At 42.5% G+C, this 23,964-nt stretch overlaps 1 protein-coding gene and 1 long non-coding RNA gene across 4 annotated transcripts in view; one reads left to right on the forward strand and one right to left on the reverse strand.

The window, feature by feature from the left end:
* The window catches only part of LOC146809756 (scavenger receptor cysteine-rich domain-containing group B protein-like), a 450,060-nt gene that overhangs the window by 60,045 nt on the left and 366,051 nt on the right, over positions 1 to 23,964 (forward strand). For all 3 annotated transcript variants that reach the window (XM_085616608.1, XM_085616607.1, XM_085616609.1), the window contains exons 2-3: positions 204 to 236; positions 20,666 to 20,980. In XM_085616608.1, coding sequence (XP_085472734.1) covers positions 204 to 236; positions 20,666 to 20,980 — 348 coding nt within the window. The remainder of the gene's footprint in view (positions 1 to 203; positions 237 to 20,665; positions 20,981 to 23,964) is intronic.
* LOC146809757 (uncharacterized) overlaps positions 21,462 to 23,964 on the reverse strand; it is a 101,813-nt gene continuing 99,310 nt past the window's right edge. The window contains exon 3 of the long non-coding RNA XR_014966484.1: positions 21,462 to 21,599. This is a non-coding gene — a long non-coding RNA (uncharacterized LOC146809757). The remainder of the gene's footprint in view (positions 21,600 to 23,964) is intronic.

Genomic DNA, 23,964 nt, shown 5'->3' on the forward strand with positions numbered 1-23,964 from the left:
TGCATGGATATCACCCTGAGAGCTCTGCTGATTGCAGACTACTGAAAAAACAAGGTTTGAAATAATCCTGTACAGCAATCGATGTTATAGATCCTGTGTATGGGCTTTCGTTTTTCTCTTTCCACAGCAATACAAGTATTGAAAAAAATCTATAGGATAAAACAATATAATTTCTAACCATATTTTCTTTTCTTTTCCTTTAGCTTCTTTCCTCATATTGTCACCGGCAGTAGCAGGTATGTGTCCTTTTGTTTCCAAGAGTATGCGATAGCACACACACTGCAGCTGCAGGAATATTAGCATTGGACAGGAATATAGACATTCGTGTAAATATTTAATGTCCACATGGAGCAGAAATTCAGTTCATATGTATGTTTGTTGTATTTCTAATGCATGAAGCTAGCCATTAGGCAGCGTAGAGCTGTACGTGGTCAAAGACAAGCATAGGTTAAACAAGTAAGAGTAAAGGAAGTTGGGATGTGGCTAGTTAATGTCTTGTGATGTAACATTCTTTAATGAGGCAAGTCTTCAACTTTTTCCTAAATGGGAACAGCCTTAGGCGATCCATATGAATAATGTAATGCTCTTCCAGATCCTAAGTACGTAGATGGATATTGCTTGCTGTCTTGTTTTTCTCAGATTTTACATCAAGTGATACATAAGAACGCTACACTTTATGTAAACAGAAGCGGGTATGTGGGAGAGGCAGTCATTACAACACTTTAATATCTGCAACATCTTAAAATAAAAACCTACCTTTAATTTCCTTATTACAGTCTACTTGTAACATAGCTCACTACCTGTAATACGAAAATGATTTAGCTACTCAATTATAAAAACATATCACAGCTGAATTGTGACTTCACAATGCCTGTTGCCAGAGCTAGTGTGAAGGGCAGATCCCAAAGATTAGAATTGCTGTTCATGTAGTGAAAATGCAAACTACATTTTAGCCAATCTAAATTATGGTTCAGAAACGAGATTTTTTCAAAATGTTATTTTTTTTTTTACACAGCTATAGTATAATGCAGGAAAGCCAGACTCTCTCTGCCTGTTAGCACACATTCTGACCAACTGCAGTTTTCTCTAAAGAGACTTCGGGCCTTGTTATGAGTTAGGCGGTGCAGGAGCGGGGCCGCTACGCTCCCGCACAGCCAAAACCATGTTTGAACAGCCTGCCAGATTAGTAGTTTTCTCCTGTCTAGTGGGCAGTTCTTTGGCGTTCCCGCAGCGGTGCCTATGAGATAGGCATCGCAATGGGAACGTCATAATCAGTACCTGCACGGTATGGACTGCTGCAGTCCATGCCGTGCAGGTACTGTGGTGCATGCATACGGGGGGGACAACATGTGCCTCCCTGTGTTCATCCACATGGCACAGAGGCACACGCCACACTTTTCATGAGGGTCGCACCGCCATGAACATTGAGGTGGGTAAGAAACTCATATTATGTTTGGCAGGGCCGCAGCGGCCTCATCAAATATATTACGGCATCACAACCCCGCGCCACTGTCAGGGATCACTGATCCCTGGCGGTTACGGTGGTCCCAGGGCGGCCTGATCGCCTTGGTAGTAATTGGGCGGTTGGAAGACAGCCCCCGCCGCACCCCCACATGTCTGGTGGTCCCTGGACCAACAGACTCATACTAAGCCCCTTAGATTACTGGATTTGTTCCTTGAACAAATTACTGGTTTACTACCAGTTTATTTAATTTCGAAATTCTGATTCAACATTTATTCAGCATATCTGCAACGCTACTTTTTCTTAAAAATGAGTAGGAGGTCCTGGACTTCAACTATTTTGGGTAAAGGATTATTGTGAGACCATATTTTTAGGAATAAAATACCATTTGCTGTATGTACATATGGTATTGCAAATCACATCAGAAGTCGATGACTTTAGACAAACCCAGCCTTCAGCCTCCTTCCTCTATATAGCCATAGAATTGCTGGGTGACTTGCAATATCATTGTAATGAAGGGTGCTTTATCTCATATAAAATCATGGGATTCTGCAATCGCTGTATAAATGCACATCTCTAATTTCTTTATTATCTGCGACTTGTGAGAAAAGCAGTTGCCGATCATAAAGAAAAGATGTCAGAACTCATAACTCAACTATAATAAGTTATTGTGGTCGAGTTCTGAGGTCACAATGCCTGTTTCCAGAGCCAGCAGCTGAGGTGAATGGCAGGTCAGGTTATGGAGCAGCTGTTTAAAGCAACACAAATATAACATTGCTTTTCTTTCCTTCTTCTGCTCTATTTTACAGTGACAAGCAGACAAAATATGATTATTTTTTGCACTCTCTAGATAATTATGGAAAGTTAGAATCTTTCCGCATGTTCTGCACATTCTGAGCTACTGCATCTCTCGTTTTTAAAACAGAAACTGAATTGTATTGAACTGTTTCTAATGTATTTTTGCAACAATTATCTAAAAGGTTTTTGTAGTTTTTAATTTTACCTTAAAGTTTCTATTTTTATTTTTCATGCTTGCAAACATGTACTCTCTTTCATATGAAAAGAGCTATGCACCAAGGTTTTAAGTGATTTGTGGGAAAGGTGATGGTGTGACCATATATTATATAGAATGTGGAACCCCTGCGATACATTATATGGATACTGCAAGTCACCTCAGACTTCCACAACCTTATAAAGGAACTCAGCCTGCAGCCTTGTTTCACTTAAACAACTTAGACCAGCTTTTCTGCTTCCCTTCTTAAGAACTTTCTCTATCTCCAGAAAACCAAGTCATTAGCTATTAGCGTTTGTGGTATATATTGTTTTGTTTCACTGCTGTAGTTTAGTGCAGGACAAAGGGGATGTATTTGAATGTTACCCCGGAATCTAAATCATAAGACTACTTTGGATTGTGACTTTACATTAAGCTATGTAAAATGTGTGTTTGCAACAAATTACAATCTCCGTATTGTGTTTTTTGTTCACAGTACATGTAGCACATATATTCTACACTATTTGAAGCATGCAGAGAGGCTGGATTAGGTGAAGGGGTGATAGTATTACCAAGTGCTATATAAAGGAATAAAGTACATACGCACTGTGTAACATCACAAAGGTCATGTTGAAGTTGCATGCCTTATAAAGGCCCCTTACCCCTTTCCTATATTTTTTATCAAATTTCCACATAGACTTTTAATAGCTTAACCCTTTCGCTGCTAGGCCCCTTCTGTGCTAAGCTTTTTTTGACTTTTTGGGGTAGTTTGTGCTTAGGCCCCTGTAACTTTTTGTCCACATAAGGTATCCACGCCAAATGTGCCCCCTTTTCTTCCAACATAATGGGGATTTTAAAGGTACCCAGGGTTTGTGGATTCCCCTGGAGTGGACCCAGAAATTAGCCACAATACAGAAAGATTCAAAATGGGTAAAAAGTGCTGCAGAAGAAAGTGGCTGTTTTTTCCCTTGCAAATGGTATCAACAAAGGCTTTTTGGTGCTGAAATCATCATATTCCCAAGCAAAATTTTGTCAGAAAACCAATTTTTTTTTTTACAGTTTTGGCATTTTACTGGGACATAGCCTAATTTTGAGACTTTTCGTGCTTTCACCCTCCTTCCAGTTAGTGGTAGAAATGGGTGTGAAAGCAATAATCGATCCCGGAAAGCTATACATTTCTGATTCAGCAAGGGGTCATTGTGTAGATCCTTCAAGGTTTTTTTTTAAGAAACTAACATTTGAAAATAAAAAAAAATTGAAAATGAGTTAAAAAAAACCTGCCATTTGTGCCACCATTTTCACCTGTAACTTCTTCTAAGAATGACAGATGTTTGAAAGCAATATATCGTTACATCTGCTGGACCCTTCTGGTTGTGGGGATATAAAGGACTAGCAGTTTTACAAGAAGAACCCGAGGAACCGAGAGCCAATAACTGAGCAGCATCTTGAAGTGGTTTTTCATTGTGTACTGGGTATATAGCAATTCATTTAGTAAACTATAAAGAATGAAAAATAGGTATCAAAGACACCTATGTATTTCCAAAATGGGAACAAAATATAGAGTTTAGAAGCAGTAGCTATTTGCACAACTACGAAACTGTGTGTACCCATACTAGCATGTGAATTATAGGACATTTCTCAAAGTGACTTCTTTTTTACACATTGTCTTACATTTGGAAGGCAGAAATGCATAGAAAGTCAATAGGTAATAATAGTTGCTCTACAATTCTCTGTTTCTGTAAGTCTCCTGATAAAAATGGTACCTCACTTGTGTGGGTAGGCCTAGTGCCTGCTAAAGGAAACAGTCTGAAACGCAACATGAACATATCATATTTTCCTAGCAAAAACTGACCCTTTTTCGTAATGTGCATAGCTATGGATTTTGGACCTTAGCTCAGCCGGCACCTAGGGGAACCTAGCTAACTTGTACATTTTTTTAAACTAGACACCCAGGGGAATCCAGGATGGGGTGACTTGTTTGACTCTCACCTGGTCCTGTTACTCAGAATTCCTTGCAAACCTCAAACTATGTAAAAACACACATTTTCCTCACATTTCTGTGATGGAAAGTTCACCCACTCTGCATTCCCCAATGTCTCCCGATAAAAATGGTACCTCACTTGTGTGGGTAGGCCTAATGCCCGCATCAGGAAAGAGGCCAAATCTCTATGTGGATACACCACATTTTTACAGTGAAAACCGACCCTTTTTTTGCAAAGTGCCTAGCGGTGGATTTTGAACTCTGCTCTGCCAGCACCTAGGGAAAACTAGCAAACCTATACATTTTTGAAAAAAAGACACCAAGGGGAATCAAGGATGGGGTGACTTGTGTGGCTCTCACCAGGTTCTGTTATCTAGAATCCCTTGCAAACCTCAAATTGTGTAAAAAAACACATTTTCCTCACATTTCTGTGATTTAAAGTTCTAGAATCGGAGTGGATCGACAAAATTCTACCCACCCGGTATATAGCAAATCATTTGGGAAATTATAAAAAGTGGAAAATAGGTATTAAAGACACCTATGTATTTCTGAAATGGGAACAAAATATAGAGTTTGGAAGCAGTAGCTATTTGCACAACTACGAAACTGTGTGTACCCATACTAGCATGTGAATTATAGGACATTTCTCAAAGTGACTTCTTTTTTACATATTGTTTTAAATTAGGAAGGCAGAAATGCATAGAAAGTCAATAGGTAATAACAGTTGCTCTACAATACTGAGTTCCCCTAAGTCTCCCTATAAAAATGGTACCGTGACAGGAAATGGTCCAAAACGCAACGTACACACACCACATTTTTCCAGTGAAAACTGACCCTTTTTTCGCAAAGTGCCTAGCTGTTGATTTTGAACCCTAGCTCTGCCGGTACTTCGGGGAACCTAGCAAACCTATACTTTTTTTAAACCTAGACACCCAGAAGAATCCAGGAGGGGGTGACTTGTGTTCCTCTCACCAGGCCTTGTTACCCAGAATCCTCTGCAAACGGTTAACATCCTTTTGTACGCGGTCATTACACCACGTACCATTACTACGCATGCTGTACTAGGCATGCGCTGTAATAACGCGTAGCCATTTCTACGCATGTTATTACAACGCATGCATTGTAAAGTGAACCACATCATTCTGAGGAAACTGAGGCGTTTCCTCACAATGACGTGCAACAATGACCGCCTCTCTGAAGACGCAGGAAGGAGAACAAAGGACACGAGGAGAGAGAGGTAAGAAGGGCTATTTTTAAGGGGTTAGGGTAGGGGATGATTAAGGTAGTGTTGTGTTTGATGAGTAGTGTTTTGGGGTTTAGGGTTGTGTCGGGGGGGTCATGTAGGGGAGTGTATGGGTGTAGGGACAGGATTGGGGGTAGGGGAAGGTTCATGCTGGGGTAGTGTAGTGTTGTGGTGTTTGTGTAGTGTAGGGTAGGGTAGTGTTTTAGGGTTAAGGGTAGTGTTGGGGTGTCGTGTAGGGTAGTGTTGTAGTGTAGGGAGCGGACTGGGGAAGGGTGAGGGTCGTGCATGGGGTAGTGTTTTAGGGTTTAGTGTAGTGGTGTGATGTAAGTGTAGTGTAGGGTCGTGTATTAGGGTTTAGGGTAGTGTTGGGGGCTGTGCAGGGTAGTGTTTGAGTGTAGGGACAGGAGTGGGGGTCAGGGGAGGGTTGTGCAGGGGGCAGTGTTTTAGGTTTTAGGTTATTGTTGTGGTGTTGTATAGTGTAGGGTAGTGGTTTAGGGTAGTGTTGGGGGTCGTGAAGGGTAATGTTTGAGAGTAGGGACAGGACTGGGGTAAGGGCAGGGTCATGTTGGGGGTAGTTATTTAGGGTAGTGCAGTGGTGTTTGAGTAGTGTAGGGTAGTGCAGTGTTTGGGTAGTTTTTAAGAGTTTGTTTTGTGTAGGGTAGTTTATTTGTTTTTAGTATTTAGTGTAGTGTTGTGGTAAATGTCTGTTTTTATTAATATGCAAGTTTTAGTGATGTGTGTAGTGTCGGGGGTTGTGATGGGTAGTGAATGAGTGTAGGGAGCGGAGTGGTGGAATGCGTAGGTTCGTGTAGGGGTAGTGATATAGGGATAAGGGTAGTGTAGTGGTGTTTCAGTAGTGTAGGGTAGTGTAGTGTTTGAGTGTTTTGGTAGTGTTTTCCATATTTAGATGTGTAGGGTAGTGTATTTCTATTTATTATTTAAAGTAGTGTTGTGTTTTAAACATTTTAAAAATGTGCTTAAATGTCTTTTTTGAACATGACACATTATTCTGCATACCATTTTTATTACTAGGCAAGTTTTTACTTCGAATACTTTAACACTTTCAACGTAATGGTATGCGAAGTAAAACCTTGCGTAGTAGCGGTTATTGCTAAGTAATAACAGCGTAGTAATGGCATGCAAAATAATGGCATGCAAAATAACGTGTCATATTCCCTGCAAACCGAGAACTTTGTAAAAATAATACACATTTTCCTCACACTCCTGTGATGGAAAGTTCTTGAATCTCTGTGGATCCACAAATTCTACCCAACCCTCATTCTCCAAGGTCTTCCAATAAAAATGGTACCTCACTTGTGTGGGTATGCCTTGTGCCCGTGACAGGAAACGGCCCAAAATCTGCCTAGCTGTAGATTTTGAACCATAGCTCTGCCGGCACCCAGGGAAACATAGCAAACCTATACATTTTTGAAAGCTAGACAACCAGGCGAATCCAGGAAGGGGGTGACTTGTGTTGCTCTAACCAGGTCCTGTTAATGAGGATCCCCTGCAAACCTCAAACTATATAAAAAAACACAAATTTTCCTCACCTTCCTGTGATGGAAACTTCTAGAATCTGTGTGGAGCCACAAAATGCCACTCACCCTACGTTCCCCAAGGTCTTACGATCAAAATGGTACCTCACTTGTGTGGGTAGGCCCAGTGCCCGCAACAGGAAATGGCCCAAAACTCATCGTGGACACACCACATTTTTACAGTGAAAACTGACCCTAGTGCCTAGCTGTAGATTTTGAACCCTAGCTCTGCAGGTACCTAGGGAAACCTAGCAAACCTAAACATTTTTTTGAACTGGACACCCAGGGGAATCCAGGAGGGGGTGGCTTGTGTGGCTCTCACCAGGTTCTGTTACCCAGAATCCCCTGCAAACCTCAAACTTTGTCAAAAAACACATTTTCCTCACATTTCTGTGATGGAAAGTTCTGGAATCTGCATAGATCCACAAAATTCCATCCACCCCACATTCCCCAAAGTCTTCCGATAAAAATGGTACCTCACTTGCATGGGTAGGCCTAGTGCCCGCAGCAGGAAACGGCCCAAAACGCAAGGTGGACACACCACATTTTTACAGTGAAAACTGACCCTTTTTTTGCAAAGTGCCTAGCTGTTGATTTGAACCCTAGCTCTGCAGGTACCTAGGGGAACCTAGCAAACTATACATTTTTGAAAACTAAATACAGAGGGGAATCCAGGAGGGGGTGACTTGTGTGGCTCTCACCAGATTATGTTACCTAGAATCCCCTGCAAACCTCAAACTTTATAAAAACAAACACATTTCCCTCAAACTTCTGTGAGTGAAAGTTCTGGAATCTGCGTGGATCCACAAAATTCCATCCACCACGCATTCCCCAAAGTCTTCCGATAAAAATGGAACCCCACTCGTGTGGGTGGGCCAAGTACCCGTGACAGACAAGGGCCCAAAATGTATTGAGGAGTCATCCAAAGTTCCTATCACAAAACAACCTGGTTTTGCAAGGGGCGTCACCTGGATTGTTGGCCCCGTGCTCGGCAGCCATCTTGGGAAACTACCAAACACACCCATTTCTGAAAACTAGACACCCAGGGGAGTCCAGTGAGGTGTGGCTTGCATAGAACCCCCAAAGTTTTCCTACCCAGAATCCCCTGCAAACCTCAAATTTAGCTGACAAAATGACATTTTTCTCAAATTTCTGTGTGGGTAAGTTGTGGGATCACTGGGCTGACATAAATTTCCTACCACCCAGAGTTTCCCCAGGTCTCCCGATAAAAATGGTAACTTACTCGTGTGGGTGGGCCAAATACCCGCGACAGGCAGGGGCCCAACAAATATTGAGAAGACATCATACATCTTTAATTTCCAATAAAGAATTAGATACAAAATTACCTATCACAAAACAACCTGGTTTTGCAAGGGGGGTCATCTGAGTTTTTGGCCCTGGGCTCGGGGGCCATCTTTGAAAACAACCAAACCCACACATTTCTGAAAACTAGACACCCAGGGGAGTCCAGCGAGGTATGACTTGCGTGGACCCCCAACGTTTTCCTTCCCACAATCCCCTGCAAAACCCAAATTTCGCTGAAAACAAATCTCAAATGTCTGTGTCCGAAAGTTGTGGGATTACCGGGCTGACACATATTTCCTACCACTCAGTGTTCCCCCAGGTCTCCTGATAAAAATGGTACCTCACTCGCGTGGGTGGACCAAGTACCCACGACAGGCAAGGGCCCAGAATGTATTGAGGAGATATCCAAATTACCTATCACAAAACACTGCAAGGAGGGTCACCTGGGTTTTTGGCCCCGGGCTCGGTGGTCATCTTGGGAAACTACCAAACCCACACATTTCAGAAAACTAGACACCCGGGGGAGTCCAGCGAGGTATGGCTTGCGTGCACCCCCAACGTTTTCCTACCCAGAATCCCCTGCAAACCTCAAATTATGCTGAAAGAAGTCATATTTTCCACATATTTTTGCGAGGGATCACCATGCCGACACATATGTCCTACCACACAGCATTCCCCTCAGTCTCCTGAGTAAAATGATACCTCACTTGTGTGGGTGGGGCAAGGGTCTGTGACTGGGAAGAGCCAAAAAAATAGGCATACACGGTATAGCACAGAGAATTCTAAGTGCTACATTTTAAAAAAAAATGCGTTTTTAAACAATTCTGCATATGACACCCACACAAACGAGGTATCATTTTGTGATAGGTAATTTTGATGTCTCCACAATACGTCTTGGGCCCTTGCCTGTTGCGGGTACTTGGCACACCCACACAAGTGAGGTACCATTTTTATCGGGAGACCTGGGGAATGCTGGGTGGTAGGAAATTTGTGTCAGCCTGGTGATCCCACAATTTTCCCACACAGAAATCTGAGAATTTTTTTATTTTCTCAGCTTAATTTGAGGTTGGCAGGGGTTTCTAAGTAGGAAAATGTTGGGGGGTCCACGCAAGCCATACCTTCCTGGACTCCCCCAGGGGTCTAGTTTTCAGAAATGTGTGGGTTTGGTAGCTTTCCCTAGATGGCCGCCGACCCCTTTCCAATGATACCTCTCCCGTCTGCCTCGGTGCTCAGGGGGCTGAGATAGCCCCCGAGCACCGAGGCAGAGAAACTGAAACTGAGTTTCAGTTTCTCCAAAATAACGTCAGGGCGATGTGTGTGCTGACCATCATTTCGGAGGAATGACCAGGTCACCATCAGGAGCTCCCGAGGGTATTTTCACAAAAATGGAATCCCTCTGGTGCCCGTACCAGAGGGATTTCCTGTGCCATGTGCATGACTTTAGCAGAGAGATAATGGGACTTTTTAAGGTGATGGAGGTAGCATAACATAAGGTGGAACTTTTCATTTTTTCATAGCATTAATTAGCCATTATTTGAAGGTGCATAACCCTTTTATGTACATATTTATGCATGTATATGTTACTAGCGTGGCAGAAACCTGGTCCACAACCAGTGGAGCACTGCACAGGGTCAAAGGCAAGGATACAGTCAGCAAGTGATTGGAGAGTTAACTGGTTTCTGGGAGTGGAAGTGTACTGAATAGTGATGTAGAGGTATTTAATGAGGTGCTTTTTCAACTCTTTCCTAATTAGAAGAGGGTTGGGGCAGACCTGATGGCTTCGGAGACATTGCTCCAGATCCTAGGTGAATAGAAGGAAAATGCCTGTTTTCTTGTTTTGTTAACACCTCTTTGAAGCTGATGGTATTCTTGTAGCAGGTGTGCTGAGAGCCAACAGAAATGGTGCACTTCTAAGCCAGACAGATAGGAGTGCTGATCATGATGGTTTTGTAAATGATGCAGCTGGTTTTAAAGATGGCAAGGGGAGTCAGTGAAGTTTCATCAGGATAGGGGGTCATATTTTCTTCAGGCCCTGGATAAGACATGCTGTGACAAGCAAGGTCGGAGCATTGTGGAGTTTTGGAGGCCATGGAGTAGAGCATTACTCCCATCCAAATGTGAGAGAATGAGGGCTTGAAAGCAGTTCTGAGGTCACTTTCTGGAGGAACTGCTTCACTTTTTTAGTAGAGACACCTGGTACCAACTCAAAGGTGCAGGACTGGCACTGCAGACCGTGGTGGGATAGAAAAATGTCACCCATGTTAATCAATGATGTATGCCCTCTCATGGTTGCCATGACGCAATTATTCTGTTAGTAGGTTTGCTTTTACTCTTCTTTTTTACCATCAAATACTATTTTAACTTCCTCGACCGGAAGCAAATATCAGCATTGTTGTTGCTCGGTCCTATAGTTGGCCCTCACTAAGCCTTACTATATAATACTAGCCAGTGTTTATTTTGAGCTGGTGGTTGCAGGTGGGGCCCACCTGTACTCATTTTTGGGGACCGGCACTTATTTGTCCTCAACAGACTTTGATCCAGAGCAAGAATGAGAACAAAAAAGGGGAAAAGGAGAATTAAGACTGCGTAGCTTTGGTAATTGCAACCCTGACCTTTGGTAGTGCTGGCACGGGTTTCTGAGCAAATATATGGGCACTGGCACTTATTAATTTACAATTTAGGCACTGGTTCTAGTCTGGTGATCAGTATGCTAGCACCCTGAGCAGAAGTGGGTGAATGGCAATAAATCAGGATTAATTTGGGTGAGTTGGCATCCAAGAATCTGGGCCTACTAAATGGCCTAAACAATATAAAATAAACATTTGTTTTTGTATTGTTTATATATATCAAAGCGCTTTACATGAACGAGCACTAGTTGCATTACAGACACACATTCATTTCTAGGCACAGAGATATTAAGGGCCTAATTGCGAGTGTTGCGGTTCGAGGACCGCAAGACTCATAGTGGCACGGTGGTGGCGGTCCAGCCACTGCCGCACTGGTGGTCTGACTGCCCCATCATGAGTTGGGTGGTCAGACCGCACTGGGATCGCTGCCAGAGAACCGCCTTCCCTGGCGGTGGTGTGGTGGCCTTGAGGCCGCACTATGCTTGGCGGGACCGCCGTGGTCCCGCCAAGCATAGATTTGATTCTCTATCTCGCAAGCCTGATCAAGGGTACAATTTTGAATTTATATCATAAAAGCAACCACATTTTATGGGATAATAACCGTTTTAGTTTGAAAATGACAACATTATGGAATTGAATATGTTCAGAGATAATTGTATTGACTAAGAATTCCTCATTTTGTAGTGCAAGCAATCCGAAATGTGCTCCCATGCCACACACTTCATCTTATCTTCTGTAATTGAACAGAATGCGAGACTCATTACGGGTTTGAAGCTATTAAAGGTTTTCGGCACTCTTTATCATTATTGACAGTAGGCTTGTAATTCTGTGCGTACAAGTAAAATTAAAAATGTCATTAAATGAAGTATACATTACAAATAGGGCTCCCGGTTTTAATATTTTTATTTTTTTAACATTTCAATCTGTATTTATCCAAATTTATCTTTTGGCCATCCTATTGGCATTTATCCATATTTGTTTTATGAACAAATGAAGTTATAAAAATATATATTACCACATTTATTTGACTGATAAACATGCACTAATACTTTGATGTTTGTCGTGTTCTAGCAAATTAAGTGTCCGAATATAACATAACAATACAGCCACAGGTAAATATTAGCCCCTTCCATGCGTCGGAAGCACGGGAGCCATTCGACACATAAGTGCCCATATGCATCGGATGGCTCCCGCACGTCCTATGCAATTGCACAGGGAATCCCTCTGGTGCGGGCACCAGGGGGATTCCCTTTCCCCCCCAACAGCCTCAATAGCTGGGGAAGAGCTTCCGCAGCTCCCGAGGCTGTAGATTTAGTTTCTGTGAAATGACGAGTATCGTGCACGTCGCGCTGACGTCATTTCATAGGCACCAAAACTGAAATGAGCCTAAAGGTTCATTTCAGTTTCACTTTCTATGTGCTCAGGGGGTTATCTGAGCCACGGAGAATTTCCCCTTTCTCCCCTTTCTAATGGTACCCCTCCCTAGTGGACCCCTGATTGGGGATCACCCCAGGAGGGCAATCACCAAGCAGGGATCCACCCACTAGACACCAGGGAGTGGGGAGCTGCCCCTTGGGCAAGGGCCTTTGCTCCCCCCAATTATTTTTTGGACAGGTCAGTCTTTCTGCCCCTGGGGAGGGGGCAGAAAGCCCACTAGAAGCCAGGGATTCTTTTGTTGTATCTAATTTAAGAGTGGGGCTGCCCAAGATGGACATGCCAATGCCTCCGCACGCCCCCAGGAAAATTCCAGTCTTTCTGCCACCCAGTGAGAAGCCCCATAGACAAGGGTCAATCCCTTTTTTTAGGCACACATTTTGGCTGTTTCAGTGATATGTTTATTCTCATCTACACTCAAGGGGGGGGGGGGGCAAAAAACCACTAGAAACCAGTGAGAGTTTGTGTGTGTGAAAACTGGAGTTTTGCTGATGGTCTGCATGTACTGACCTTTGGCTGGCATTTTGTTGGCCTGCACTTGGTTAATGAGGTGGGTGGACTTGCGCTTGATGATGGTGTGTGTAGACTGACACTTGCCTGGTGGTGTGTGTGGAGTGGTGCTTGGCTGGCGGTGTAACTGGACTGTGGCGAGACTGGCTGTGTGCATGGATTGTGCTTGGCTGCAGGTCTGGACTGGCCATAGCGGGCACCGGATGGTTACCCGGCAGGCTGGAGAGGTTGGGGACAGTTTTCTGGCTGTGTGAGGCAGTTTTGTCACTGGGGGCCAGTTTTGCAGCAGTGCTGCAATATGAGGCCCCAGGAAGAAAAGTGGGAGCGATGCTTTTTAGTAGCACCCAAACTTTAAATTTACTTATAAAGTCAAATTTTCCTCACATTTCTGTGTGGGGAAGTTGTAGGATCACCGCGCAGGCACAATTTTCGTCCTACCACCCAGGGGGGTAGGACTTTTGTCCAGGCCCGGTGACCCCACACGCAAATGCGTGAAAAAAGTGATTTTTTCAGCTAAATTTGTGGTTTGCAGGGGCTTCTGGGTAGGAAAACGATGGGGGAATCACACAAGTCATACCTCCCTGGACTACCCAGAGTGTCTAGTTTTCAGAAATGTGTAGGTTTGGTAGGATTCCCTAGATGGCCGTCGAGCTCGGGGCAAAAAACCCAGGTGCCCCCCTTACAAAACCAGGTCGATTTGTGATAATTTTGATGTCTCCACAATACGTTTTGGGCCCTTGCCTGTCGTGAGTAATTGGCCCATCCACACAAGTGAGGCACCATTTTTATCGGGAGACCTGGAGGGAATGATGGGTGGTAGGAAATGTGTGTCATCCTGGTGATCCCACAACTTTCCTACACAGAAATTTGAGAAAAGATTGATTTGTTTCTGCTAAATTTGAGGTATGCAGGGGATTTTGGGTAGGAAAACATTGGGGATCCATGCAAGCCATACCTCCCTGGAATCCCCAGGGTGTCTAGTTTTCAGAAATGTGTGGGTTTGGTAGATTTCCCTAGATGGCCGCCGAGCCGGGGTCCAAAAACCCAGGTGCCCTTCCTTGCACAACCAGGTAGTTTTGTGATAGGTCATTTTGATGTCTCCCCAATAAGTTTTGGGCCCTTCCCTGCTGCGGGCACTTGGCCCACCCAAGGTGAGTGAGGTACCATTTTTATCAGGAGACTCTAGAGAATGCAGGGTGGGTGGAAGTTTGTGGATCCACTCAGATTCCAGAACTTTCCATCACAGAAATGTGAGGAAAATGAGTGCCGGCAGAGCTAGCATTCAAAATCCACAGCTGCGCCATTTGCAAAAAAAGGGTCAGTTTTCACTGTAAAAATGTGGTGTATCCACGTTGCACTAGGCCTACCCACACAAATGAGATACCATTTTTATCGGGAGACTTTGTGAAATGCGGGGTGGGTAGAATTTTGTCAATCCACTCAGATTCTAGAACTTTGCATCACAGAAATGTGAGGAAAATGTGTTTTTTAATAAAGTTTGAGGTTTGCAAGGGATTCTAGGTAACAGAACCTGGTGAGAGGCACACAAGTCACCCCATCCTGGATTCCCCATGATGTCTTTTTAAAAAGTGTTTTATAGGTTTGCTAGGTTTTTGAAGTGACCTGGTTCCATAGGTTGATGTGACACAGCAGACGTAGCCAGTATATATCTTAAGTGTATTTATAATGATGTTAAGTTCATGGTATAGCCCCACCAGGAGCAGCCTGCTAGCTGCTCAGCCCATCCTCTCCTATCTGTCTCACACCACACCAACATTCCAGTCACATCATCATTCCACATGGAACACTCACACTGGCTGAGCAGCTAAGCACAAGATACAGGAGAACAATTTATCTTATATGAAAATACTACAATATCTCCCTTCTTTACAGTTGACAATAAAACAAAGAACACTAAAAGTACATAATAACTAAACACAAAATATATACAAAAGATAAATAGTCCAAATCCCCAGTGTAAGATGAATCAAACATACCACGAAAGGGAACGAGACTATAAAACGGAAGGAAAAGGATAAGAAAAGGATGAAAAATAAGAATGAACTATCACCATCCTCCTCTTATAATAAGAATCAAAAGAAAACATTAAACTCACACACAATCACCAACCTCCTCCTTTAATGAGACACAAAAAAAACGTTAAACTACCAAACGGAGATTGGAAACACCACACGAGATACACAAGAAAGAAAACACAAAGAATCACAATAAAGAACGACAAAAAAACACTCAAGAAACCGCAGAAACACACAGGAAGAATCACTCCCAAACAAATACACAAAGGGTGGATGTCACCCACCACCAAAACACAGGTGGGACCAACACCCCCTAAACTCCAAAAATAAGGGAGCAACCCCCAAACGTACAGAATACAGAAATGGGAGTAAGACCCACAGACTAGTACAGCAAACATAACAAAAGTTGCAGCACAGTGAGGCATTAAAAGACAGATACCCACACACACAAAAGCGAATATATAAATGAAGGGACTAACCCCCAACACAAACATGAAAAAGGTGGGACTCACACCCCCTTAAAATTTAGTAAGAAAGGACTAATACCTATTACTAATACACAGGTGGAAAGAACCTAAGACCACCTGTACACAAAGTAGATGGGACTAACACCCATTACTGATAACGTAGGTGGGACTAACACCCCCTAAACACAAAATATATGGGACTAACCCATTACTGATAACGTAGGTGGGACTAACACCCCCTAAACACAGAGTAGATGGGACTAACGCCCATTAATAGGTGGGACTAACACCCCCTATACACCGACAAGTGAAACACAGCATGACCAACACACAGAATAGTAGACAACGTGAAACCAAAGTGACAATTACACGTTACAGTCATGACACATTAAAAATATCCTTAAACACATCAAGAGCCTCACAGAACCAATCACGCTGAACAAAACACAACTCTGTAAGAACCCTTAGAGGCACTACAACAAGAATATGATATGTTGCAAACACATCCAGAAACTCATCCTGAAGTTTAAGAGAACATACCAACATGAAAATACAAAGGTAATTCAACTACACATGACGAAATAATCATGACATTCGAAATACACTACATTTTTTTTAAAAATGTTGAATGACCACCACCCGAGCTAAAAATAACCACTGTAATCTTAACTTGACACAGATGTGTCTGTCAGCACGCTGTTGATGGACAATAATCAAAGAACGCAAACAGTCCAATGTTAAAACGAAAAAGGTCCGGAAACATTGCATCTGAATTTAAAGTAGCCCACAAAACAGTGTGTGAATATAGTAGTTCGTTGACTAAGATGCTTAAGTCAGGCAGAAACAGCAGGCTCTTTCAACAAACGGATCACCTGACAAGAGTACTTAACTCGGTAAACAGCTTGAAACCTGCAGTCCCATCACGAGAAAATAAACGAAGATACAACACGCAGCTTGATGTGCAGCCCCATCCTCGTCGCCAATTGAAGTGACCTGGTTCCATAGGTTGATGTGACACAGCAGACGTAGCCAGTATATATCTTAAGTGTATTTATAATGATGTTAAGTTCATGGTATAGCCCCACCAGGAGCAGCCTGCTAGCTGCTCAGCCCATCCTCTCCTAACTGTCTCACACCACACCAACATTCCAGTCACATCATCATTCCACATGGAACACTCACACTGGCTGAGCAGCTAAGCACAAGATACAGGAGAACAATTTATCTTATATGAAGATACTACAGTTTTCCTAGGTGCCGGCAGAGCAGGGTTCAAAATCCACAGCTAGGCACTTTGCAAAAAAAGGGTCAGTTTTCGCTAGAAAAATATAGGTCCATGTTGCGTTTCAAACCGTTTACTTTCGTAGGCACTAGGTCTAACCACACAAGTGAGGTGCCATTTTTATCGGGAGACTTAGGGAAACACAGAATTGTGGAGCAACTATTATTACCTATTGGCTTTCTATGCATTTCTGCTTTCCAAATGTAAGACAATGTGTAAAAAAGAAGTCACTTTGAAAAATGACCTATAATTCATATGCTAGTATGGGTACACACAATTTCGGAGTTGTGCAAATAGCTACTGCTTCTAAACTCTATAATTTCGGAAATACATAGGTGTCCTTGATACCTATTTTCCACTCTTTATATTTTACCAAATGATTTGCTATATACCCGCTACACAATGAAAAACCATTGGAAGACGCAGCTCACTTATTGGCTATGGGTTCCTTGGGTTCTTGGTGAACCTACAAGTCCTATATATCCCCACAACCAGAAGCGTCCAGCGGAGGTAACGGTATATTGCTTTTAAAAAATATGTCATAATTAGAAGTTACAGGTGAAAACGTTGGCACAAATGGCTGCTTTTCTGATTTTCAACTGTTAGTTTTTATTAAAAAAACCTTGAAGGATCTACAAAAATGACTCCTTGCTGAATTCTGAATTTTGTCTACTTTGCAGAAATGTATAGCTTTGCGGGATCCATTATTGCTTTCACACCCATTTCTTCCACTAGCAGGAAGGTTGAAAGCACAAAAAGTAGCAAAAATAGGCTATGTCCTAGTAAAATGCCACAACTGTGAAAAAAAATTGGTTTTCTGACAAAAGTCTGCCTGTCCCTAAAAGCTGGGAAGATGGTGATTTCAGCACCACAAACCCTTTGTTGATACCATTTACAGGGACACTTTCTTCTGCAGCACTTGTTCTCCATTGTTTTTGTATTTTTTAAATAGCTGCATTTTGGCTAATTTCTGGGTCCCCTCCAGGGGAATCCACAAACCCTGGGTGCCTTTAAAATCCCCATGATGTTGGAAGAGAAGAACGCAACTTTAGCGTGGATACCTTATGTGGACAAAAAGTTACAGGGGTCTAATCGCGAAGTACCCCAAATAGCTTAGCACAGGGGAAACAGCCTGGCAGCGAAAGCGTTAGCATTATACCACATTTTTTGCTGACTTATGCCATTATTTAAGGAAATGCCGTCCTGTTTTTTTAATTCTCCATGCTGTCTGTTTGCTGAACTGTTGCCTGAAATTCATGAAAAACAGCACAGAGAGTCACTTAAAAGAAACCCTATTTTCTGTATTTTTCCATATTTTAAAATAACAGAGCCAAAAAACACATTGTTTTCTGTCGGCATTTATCTGAAAAAACAGTAAAAACTGAAAACTGAAGAGCATTAATTACAAATGGGCTCAGATCAGCTAGGAGATCATTTAGAGGTTGGTGGATACAAAACACGTGCCACAAATTGGCAGATCCCTGTCCGCTAGCCTCTCCATTCCCCTACCTCACATTGAGGTAGAAAACCACTGTGTCAAACTTCCAAAACTCAGCCATCAGAAATACCCTTATTTCCTACAATTGTTGAAATTCTATCGCAGATGTGGCATTGGACAGTCCAACTATTTTTAGGGTGTTCTTTCCTACTGATGTATGTGAATTAATTGAAAATGAAAAACTGAGAAACCAAATTAGGGGAAACTAAACCATGGGAAACCAATTTAAAAATAAGACATTTTAAGGAAATACAAATTAAATCGAAATTAAAGCAAACATTTTAAAGCAGGGATAATTTTAAGGAATAATTAAAAAATACATGAAACTTAGGGGTAGTGAGGATCTTTTGCATGAAGTTCAGGTGAGAAAGGGTTTCTTGGGTTCAGGGATGAATGGAGTTTTGGGGTGGTGAGAGGTTTTTAGGGTTTAGGGATGGGTGGAGGGTAAGGGTGTTCAGGTGCTATTTGGGTTCATGGATAGATGGAGTTTAGGAATAGTGAGGGTTTTTAAGGGATGAGGAATGGGATGAGTTTAGGTTTCGGGGTTTGTAGGTTTCAGGAATGTGTGGGGTTTTGGGGTAGGGGTGGTAAGGGATTTTAGGGTCCATGGATGGGTGAGGTTTATGGGCAGAAAAAGTTTTAGGGTTCAGAAATTGATGGAGTTTAGGGTGGAGAGGGGATATAAATGGTTTAGAGTTGGGTGGAATTTAAGAGTATAGATGCGTGTGGTTTATGCGTGGTGTATTGTTTATAGGAGGCAGGAATGGATGGTGTTTAGGAGTTGTGAGGTGGTCATTGATGGATGGTGCTTAGGAGTAGAGAGGTGGCAGCAAATTACAAGTATCCAAAATAATTGTTTGACAATGTAAACAATTTAATCGAAACTAATGTCCCATGAATTAAAGCACTGAAATAAATTGCTGACAAAAATGTAACCCCTGCAGCCATTGCATTAAAACCCTAAAAAAAAGAATGCTAAAGTCAATAAAAAAAAAGACATTTTATGAATTAGTTTTTATGAAATGGAAATAGCATTCAACCTGCAAACTTTAATTGAACAGTTTAGGTGAAATGTTTTCTCAGTAATGCTATCCCATGAAATCGATTTTGTATGAAATTAGATACATCTCGTTCCATCTCGGTGTCCACTGTGCTGTGATGTGGCCTAGTTTTGGACCTTTGCAAGAAAAAATGTTCAACAGCCTGACAAATTTAAAAGTCTGATAAAGCTGGGCATATTTTTTCCAGTTCTAAACAGTTATGTCAATTGATCATTTAGAAGTAAACCAGTAAAGGATGAGGCTATTTCGTGGCAAATGTATTTTGAGAAGAAATTTGCCATTCACATTTTTGGTCAAGGCATTTCCTCCAAATTCTCCGTAGTAAAGCAAAGATGCCGATGTAGCTTCACTGCTCTATCAAGGCTTGATTCACAAAACAATTTATGAGCATAAGTGTAGTTTATGTGTGCAAAAGTGAATTTTAAGATAGGAAATTTCAAATCGTAATTTACAGCGTGAATGCTGCAAAATCCCAGAGTAGCAACTTTGAAGGTTTTTCACAAGCATTCCCAAACTTTCCTCACCCACACCAAATTTATGTCCAAAAATTTTTGAAAAAAATTGCTGGCTGGGATGAAAACTTCATCCAACATCCATAAATTAAACAGGTGTTGCTGGAGTCTTTTATTCCTCATAAAAATATGTGTTTCCTCTGTTGAGAAAAACAATGCTTAATTTGTAAAAGAATGAGTGCCGAGGCTCAATGTTGGACTGCATAGGCTTGATTCCACCTCATTCCTTTTTACTCCATCACCAGACACTCCCAGCATCTTTATCTCATTCTTGCAGGTTATTTTCATCCCCGATTTCTCTTTTTGTCTCCGTTATTCCCGTCTAGCTATTCCTCCTTCTTTCCCCCTTTTGTGTTTTTTATCTCTTGCTCTGGATCAAAGTTTATTGAGAAACAAGTTCCGGTCCCAAAAAATGAGTGCTGATGGGCCCTACATTACAACCACTGGCTCAAATTAATCACTGAGGAAAACACTTATAAATGCAAAGTGATGTCCCAATTGTTCAATTGCCTACAATGCAGTTTCCTGGTGTAAGTGCAGGAATCAAAGAGTGCACCTGGAAATTCTTACTTCAACAGCTATCTGATGCTTCCTCCCCGGGAACTATACAAATTGTAGGTTAAGCTCTAAGCTGCATAGATTTCTCCTTTTTATGAAGCAAACACATAAATATAGGTAGTAACAATTGTGCATTAGACTTCAGTTGTGTCTGTCTTTTCAGGAACGCCTACTTTGCGGCTGGCGGGCGGGCTGGGCCCATGTGCCGGGAGAGTGGAGGTGTATCATCAGGATGAATGGGGGACGGTGTGCGATGATGACTGGGACATTAAGGATGCACAGGTGGTGTGTCGCCAGCTCAACTGCGGTGTGGCCATCCAAGCCCCTGGGAGGGCCGCGTTTAGCCAAGGATCCGGCAGAATCTGGCTCCACCTTGTCAAGTGCAGGGGCACAGAAGCATCTCTCCAGCAATGCCCACATCCTCAGTGGGGGAGGCATAACTGCCGCCATGAAGAAGATGCAAACGTCGTTTGTTCAGGTATCAACTTTTAATAGCAACTTTTATTGTGTGTTGTTTGTGGTTGTTTTGAAGGAAATGTTTAACATCGTTTATGAAAAGTATCAAACGTCAAACTAATCACCAGCTGCAGCATTCCATTAACAAGAAATACTTTCAAGTATAAATATTTCTAAAGTGGGTGTGCATCGAGTGAATGTAATGAAAATCATGAAAATAATAAAATATACAAGAATATTTGCGAGGTGCACAAAAAACGAAGATTTTCCTAGCTCTTCTGCAAAGGAAAGCCCTGATTGTGTTGGTCACATGGAGGTGAATATTACACCTTCTTTTCTTGCATTTATTACATAGTAGCCAGGGAACAGGAAACACTGTAACCGAAATTCTTCTTGGAAACATGGTCCAAAGAAGGTCTCCCCACATTGTTATCTTTACCTGATGCCAAGAAACTCAAAAGAGATGAGTGAGCTGAAAGATGATGAATAACAACAAACATCCCAGTAGTAGTTAAATAACTTTTTCCTTGAAGGTATCCGGTTGCACTTTCCAATTTGCTCGTGAAATTCCATCTGCAGATGTAAGGTCCATCTGCTCCAATGTTTTTCTTAAGGTGCAGATGGCATTTTGGAGACTGGGACTAGAGAAAAAGAAAAATAAGAATAAAAATTCACTTTGACACAATGAGTAGGGGGAAACATCTTTCCAAAGTGGTTCAGTAAAGGTTGGAGAATGTTTGCCTCCATATCGTTAATAGAATAGGGACTTTCCTTTGTAGAATAGTTAGGAAAACTTGCATTTTATTACAAGAACTGAGGCTCTATGATGCATGTTTTAAGCCTGTTAAGGCCAACAAGGGAGATACACTCGACTGTTTACAACATACCATTCTAAATGTAGATACCCTGGATCAATCAGCAAACCTACGAATTTCCTCCAAACCTGCACTGGTTCAGCATGCCTTAGAAGCCATAGCCCTCTGCACAGAATGTGCACTCACAACCAACATTATCCATTATACCCATCTAGCCAAGGTATAATACACACATACGGCTTCTATAAAGGTATGAAATTTGTGGATCTGACATTCTTAAGTTTCCCATTTCAGCAGTGTACTGTTTAATAGAATGAACAACACACAGTTTCTGATTCAGAGGAAAATAAGGATACTCAACCAAAATCAAAGTATTTTTTGTATGTCTTGAAACTATAAAGTGCCCACTTGCTTGCGAAAAAATACACTGTTGCGATACCAAGGTCCCTGACATCTGATATCCTCTTAAATAAGACTAAGAGCCTAATTACGAGTTCGAACCCATGAGGGCGGTCCACGCACTGCTGCACTGGCGGTCCTTCCGCCGTATTCTGAGTGCAGCGGTGGGACCGCCACAGGAGCGCTGCAACCACTGGGGATCAAGGATCCCATGGTAGGGGTGCAGCAATGTGAGGCCACAATAGGCTGGCGGTGCTGATGCAGCACCGCCAAGCACATTACGAGTACCTTACTGTGACCATATCACCAGCAGTGAGCATCACCATGGAAAGGGAGGCAGTGAGACAACTCCCCCTGTCGCCTTTGTGCAGGGGGCTGCATGCAGGGGGCAGGAGGACAAATGTTGTACCCTCTGCATGTTTGCACCCCCAGTTCCTGTGCAGAAGGAAATGCTCCGACATGGTGCATTTTTCCATGTGCAGGAATGTGCTGCGATGCTACCATAATGCTGCCTTTCAATGTCTCTTCTTTGAGCCTTATAAAGGCACTGCCATGGGACTACCGACACAGGACCGCTCGCACAGGATTCACTCGGAATCCGGCGGACGGTCTTACTGCGAGCCTGCCAAACCTGTAATCAGGCCCTAAGTACAGTAGTATAGTTCTGCTGATATCTTTCAGGTAAATATATTACTATCAGGCATTTAAAAAAAATAATTGAAGAACCAAGTCTACATCCCATATTGAAGAATACCTTAGTTGTGGGGAATTAGTATCCCTAACCCCTTTAGCAATCTGCAGACTAAAGGATCTTCAGTTATTGGTTTGTTGTAAAGTCTTGTATTCGTATAACATATCAAAATAGCTAATCGACAACCACAAATAATGCAGAAGGATTTGAGTTGAGCGGTTAGAGGCTAGAAAAAAGAGAACTTCTATGACATCTCTGAAATGGGGGCAATGTGTTTTTTCCAGGCACCAGCAAGCCCACATTTTCCAAGATGATTTGTAGGGCTTGGACGTTCCCTAAGGCCATGCTGCCTGCCTGAGTTGAGTAGACAACAGTGAAACTTGTGGGACAGTAACCACGCTGCGGTGAACGATTTCAAGCCATCAAGCTCTCTAGAAGTCCCATCTTATGTGGAAAAACCCAAACAATTCCACATTGAAAAAGGGGAAAATAAAAGAAGAATTGTCATTTCCACAAACAGCTCATACAGCGAGGGGGAACCAAGTTTGGGCTCTATTTAGTGGTGTAATTAGAACCGTCTGAACCTTCTAGCTGCGTATCTCAGCTAACAACTGGAGATCTTTTTAAAATGCAAAAAATCATAAAGATGCTAAGTTGACTTGTCCTGAAGGACACTGATCACCGTTAGTGCATAAGGATCTGGCCTGGTTCAAACCAATAAATATCTCAGAAATCCGATTGGCCGCACTCTGCTAGTCCTACCAGCGTGTTACCCCAAAGAATTGTGGTCCATGAAGTAGCGTAGGCGGGTACGCCTATGCCAAAAGTTTAAAATGAAAATGAGTGTCGCGTTAGCCATCCCTGGACACGTGTTTCGAGGTAGTTGCCTCTCGTCAGCAGGGAGTAGGTGTGTGTGAAGGGTTGCTGCGTAGGCTGCCAAAAAATATTCTCAGGTAAAGTACCACTCAAGGCGCGCAGGTGCGTAGCCATGGGCTCGTCAGCCCCACCGGCTCAAGGGAGCCTGAATATAAACAGAAATCCGATTGGCCGCACTCTGCTAGTCCTACCAGCGTGTTACCCCAAAGAATTGTGGTCCATGAA

Source organism: Triturus cristatus, chromosome 7 (assembly GCF_964204655.1).
Source record: "Triturus cristatus chromosome 7, aTriCri1.1, whole genome shotgun sequence".
In the NCBI taxonomy this organism is placed as follows: Eukaryota; Metazoa; Chordata; class Amphibia; order Caudata; family Salamandridae; genus Triturus; species Triturus cristatus.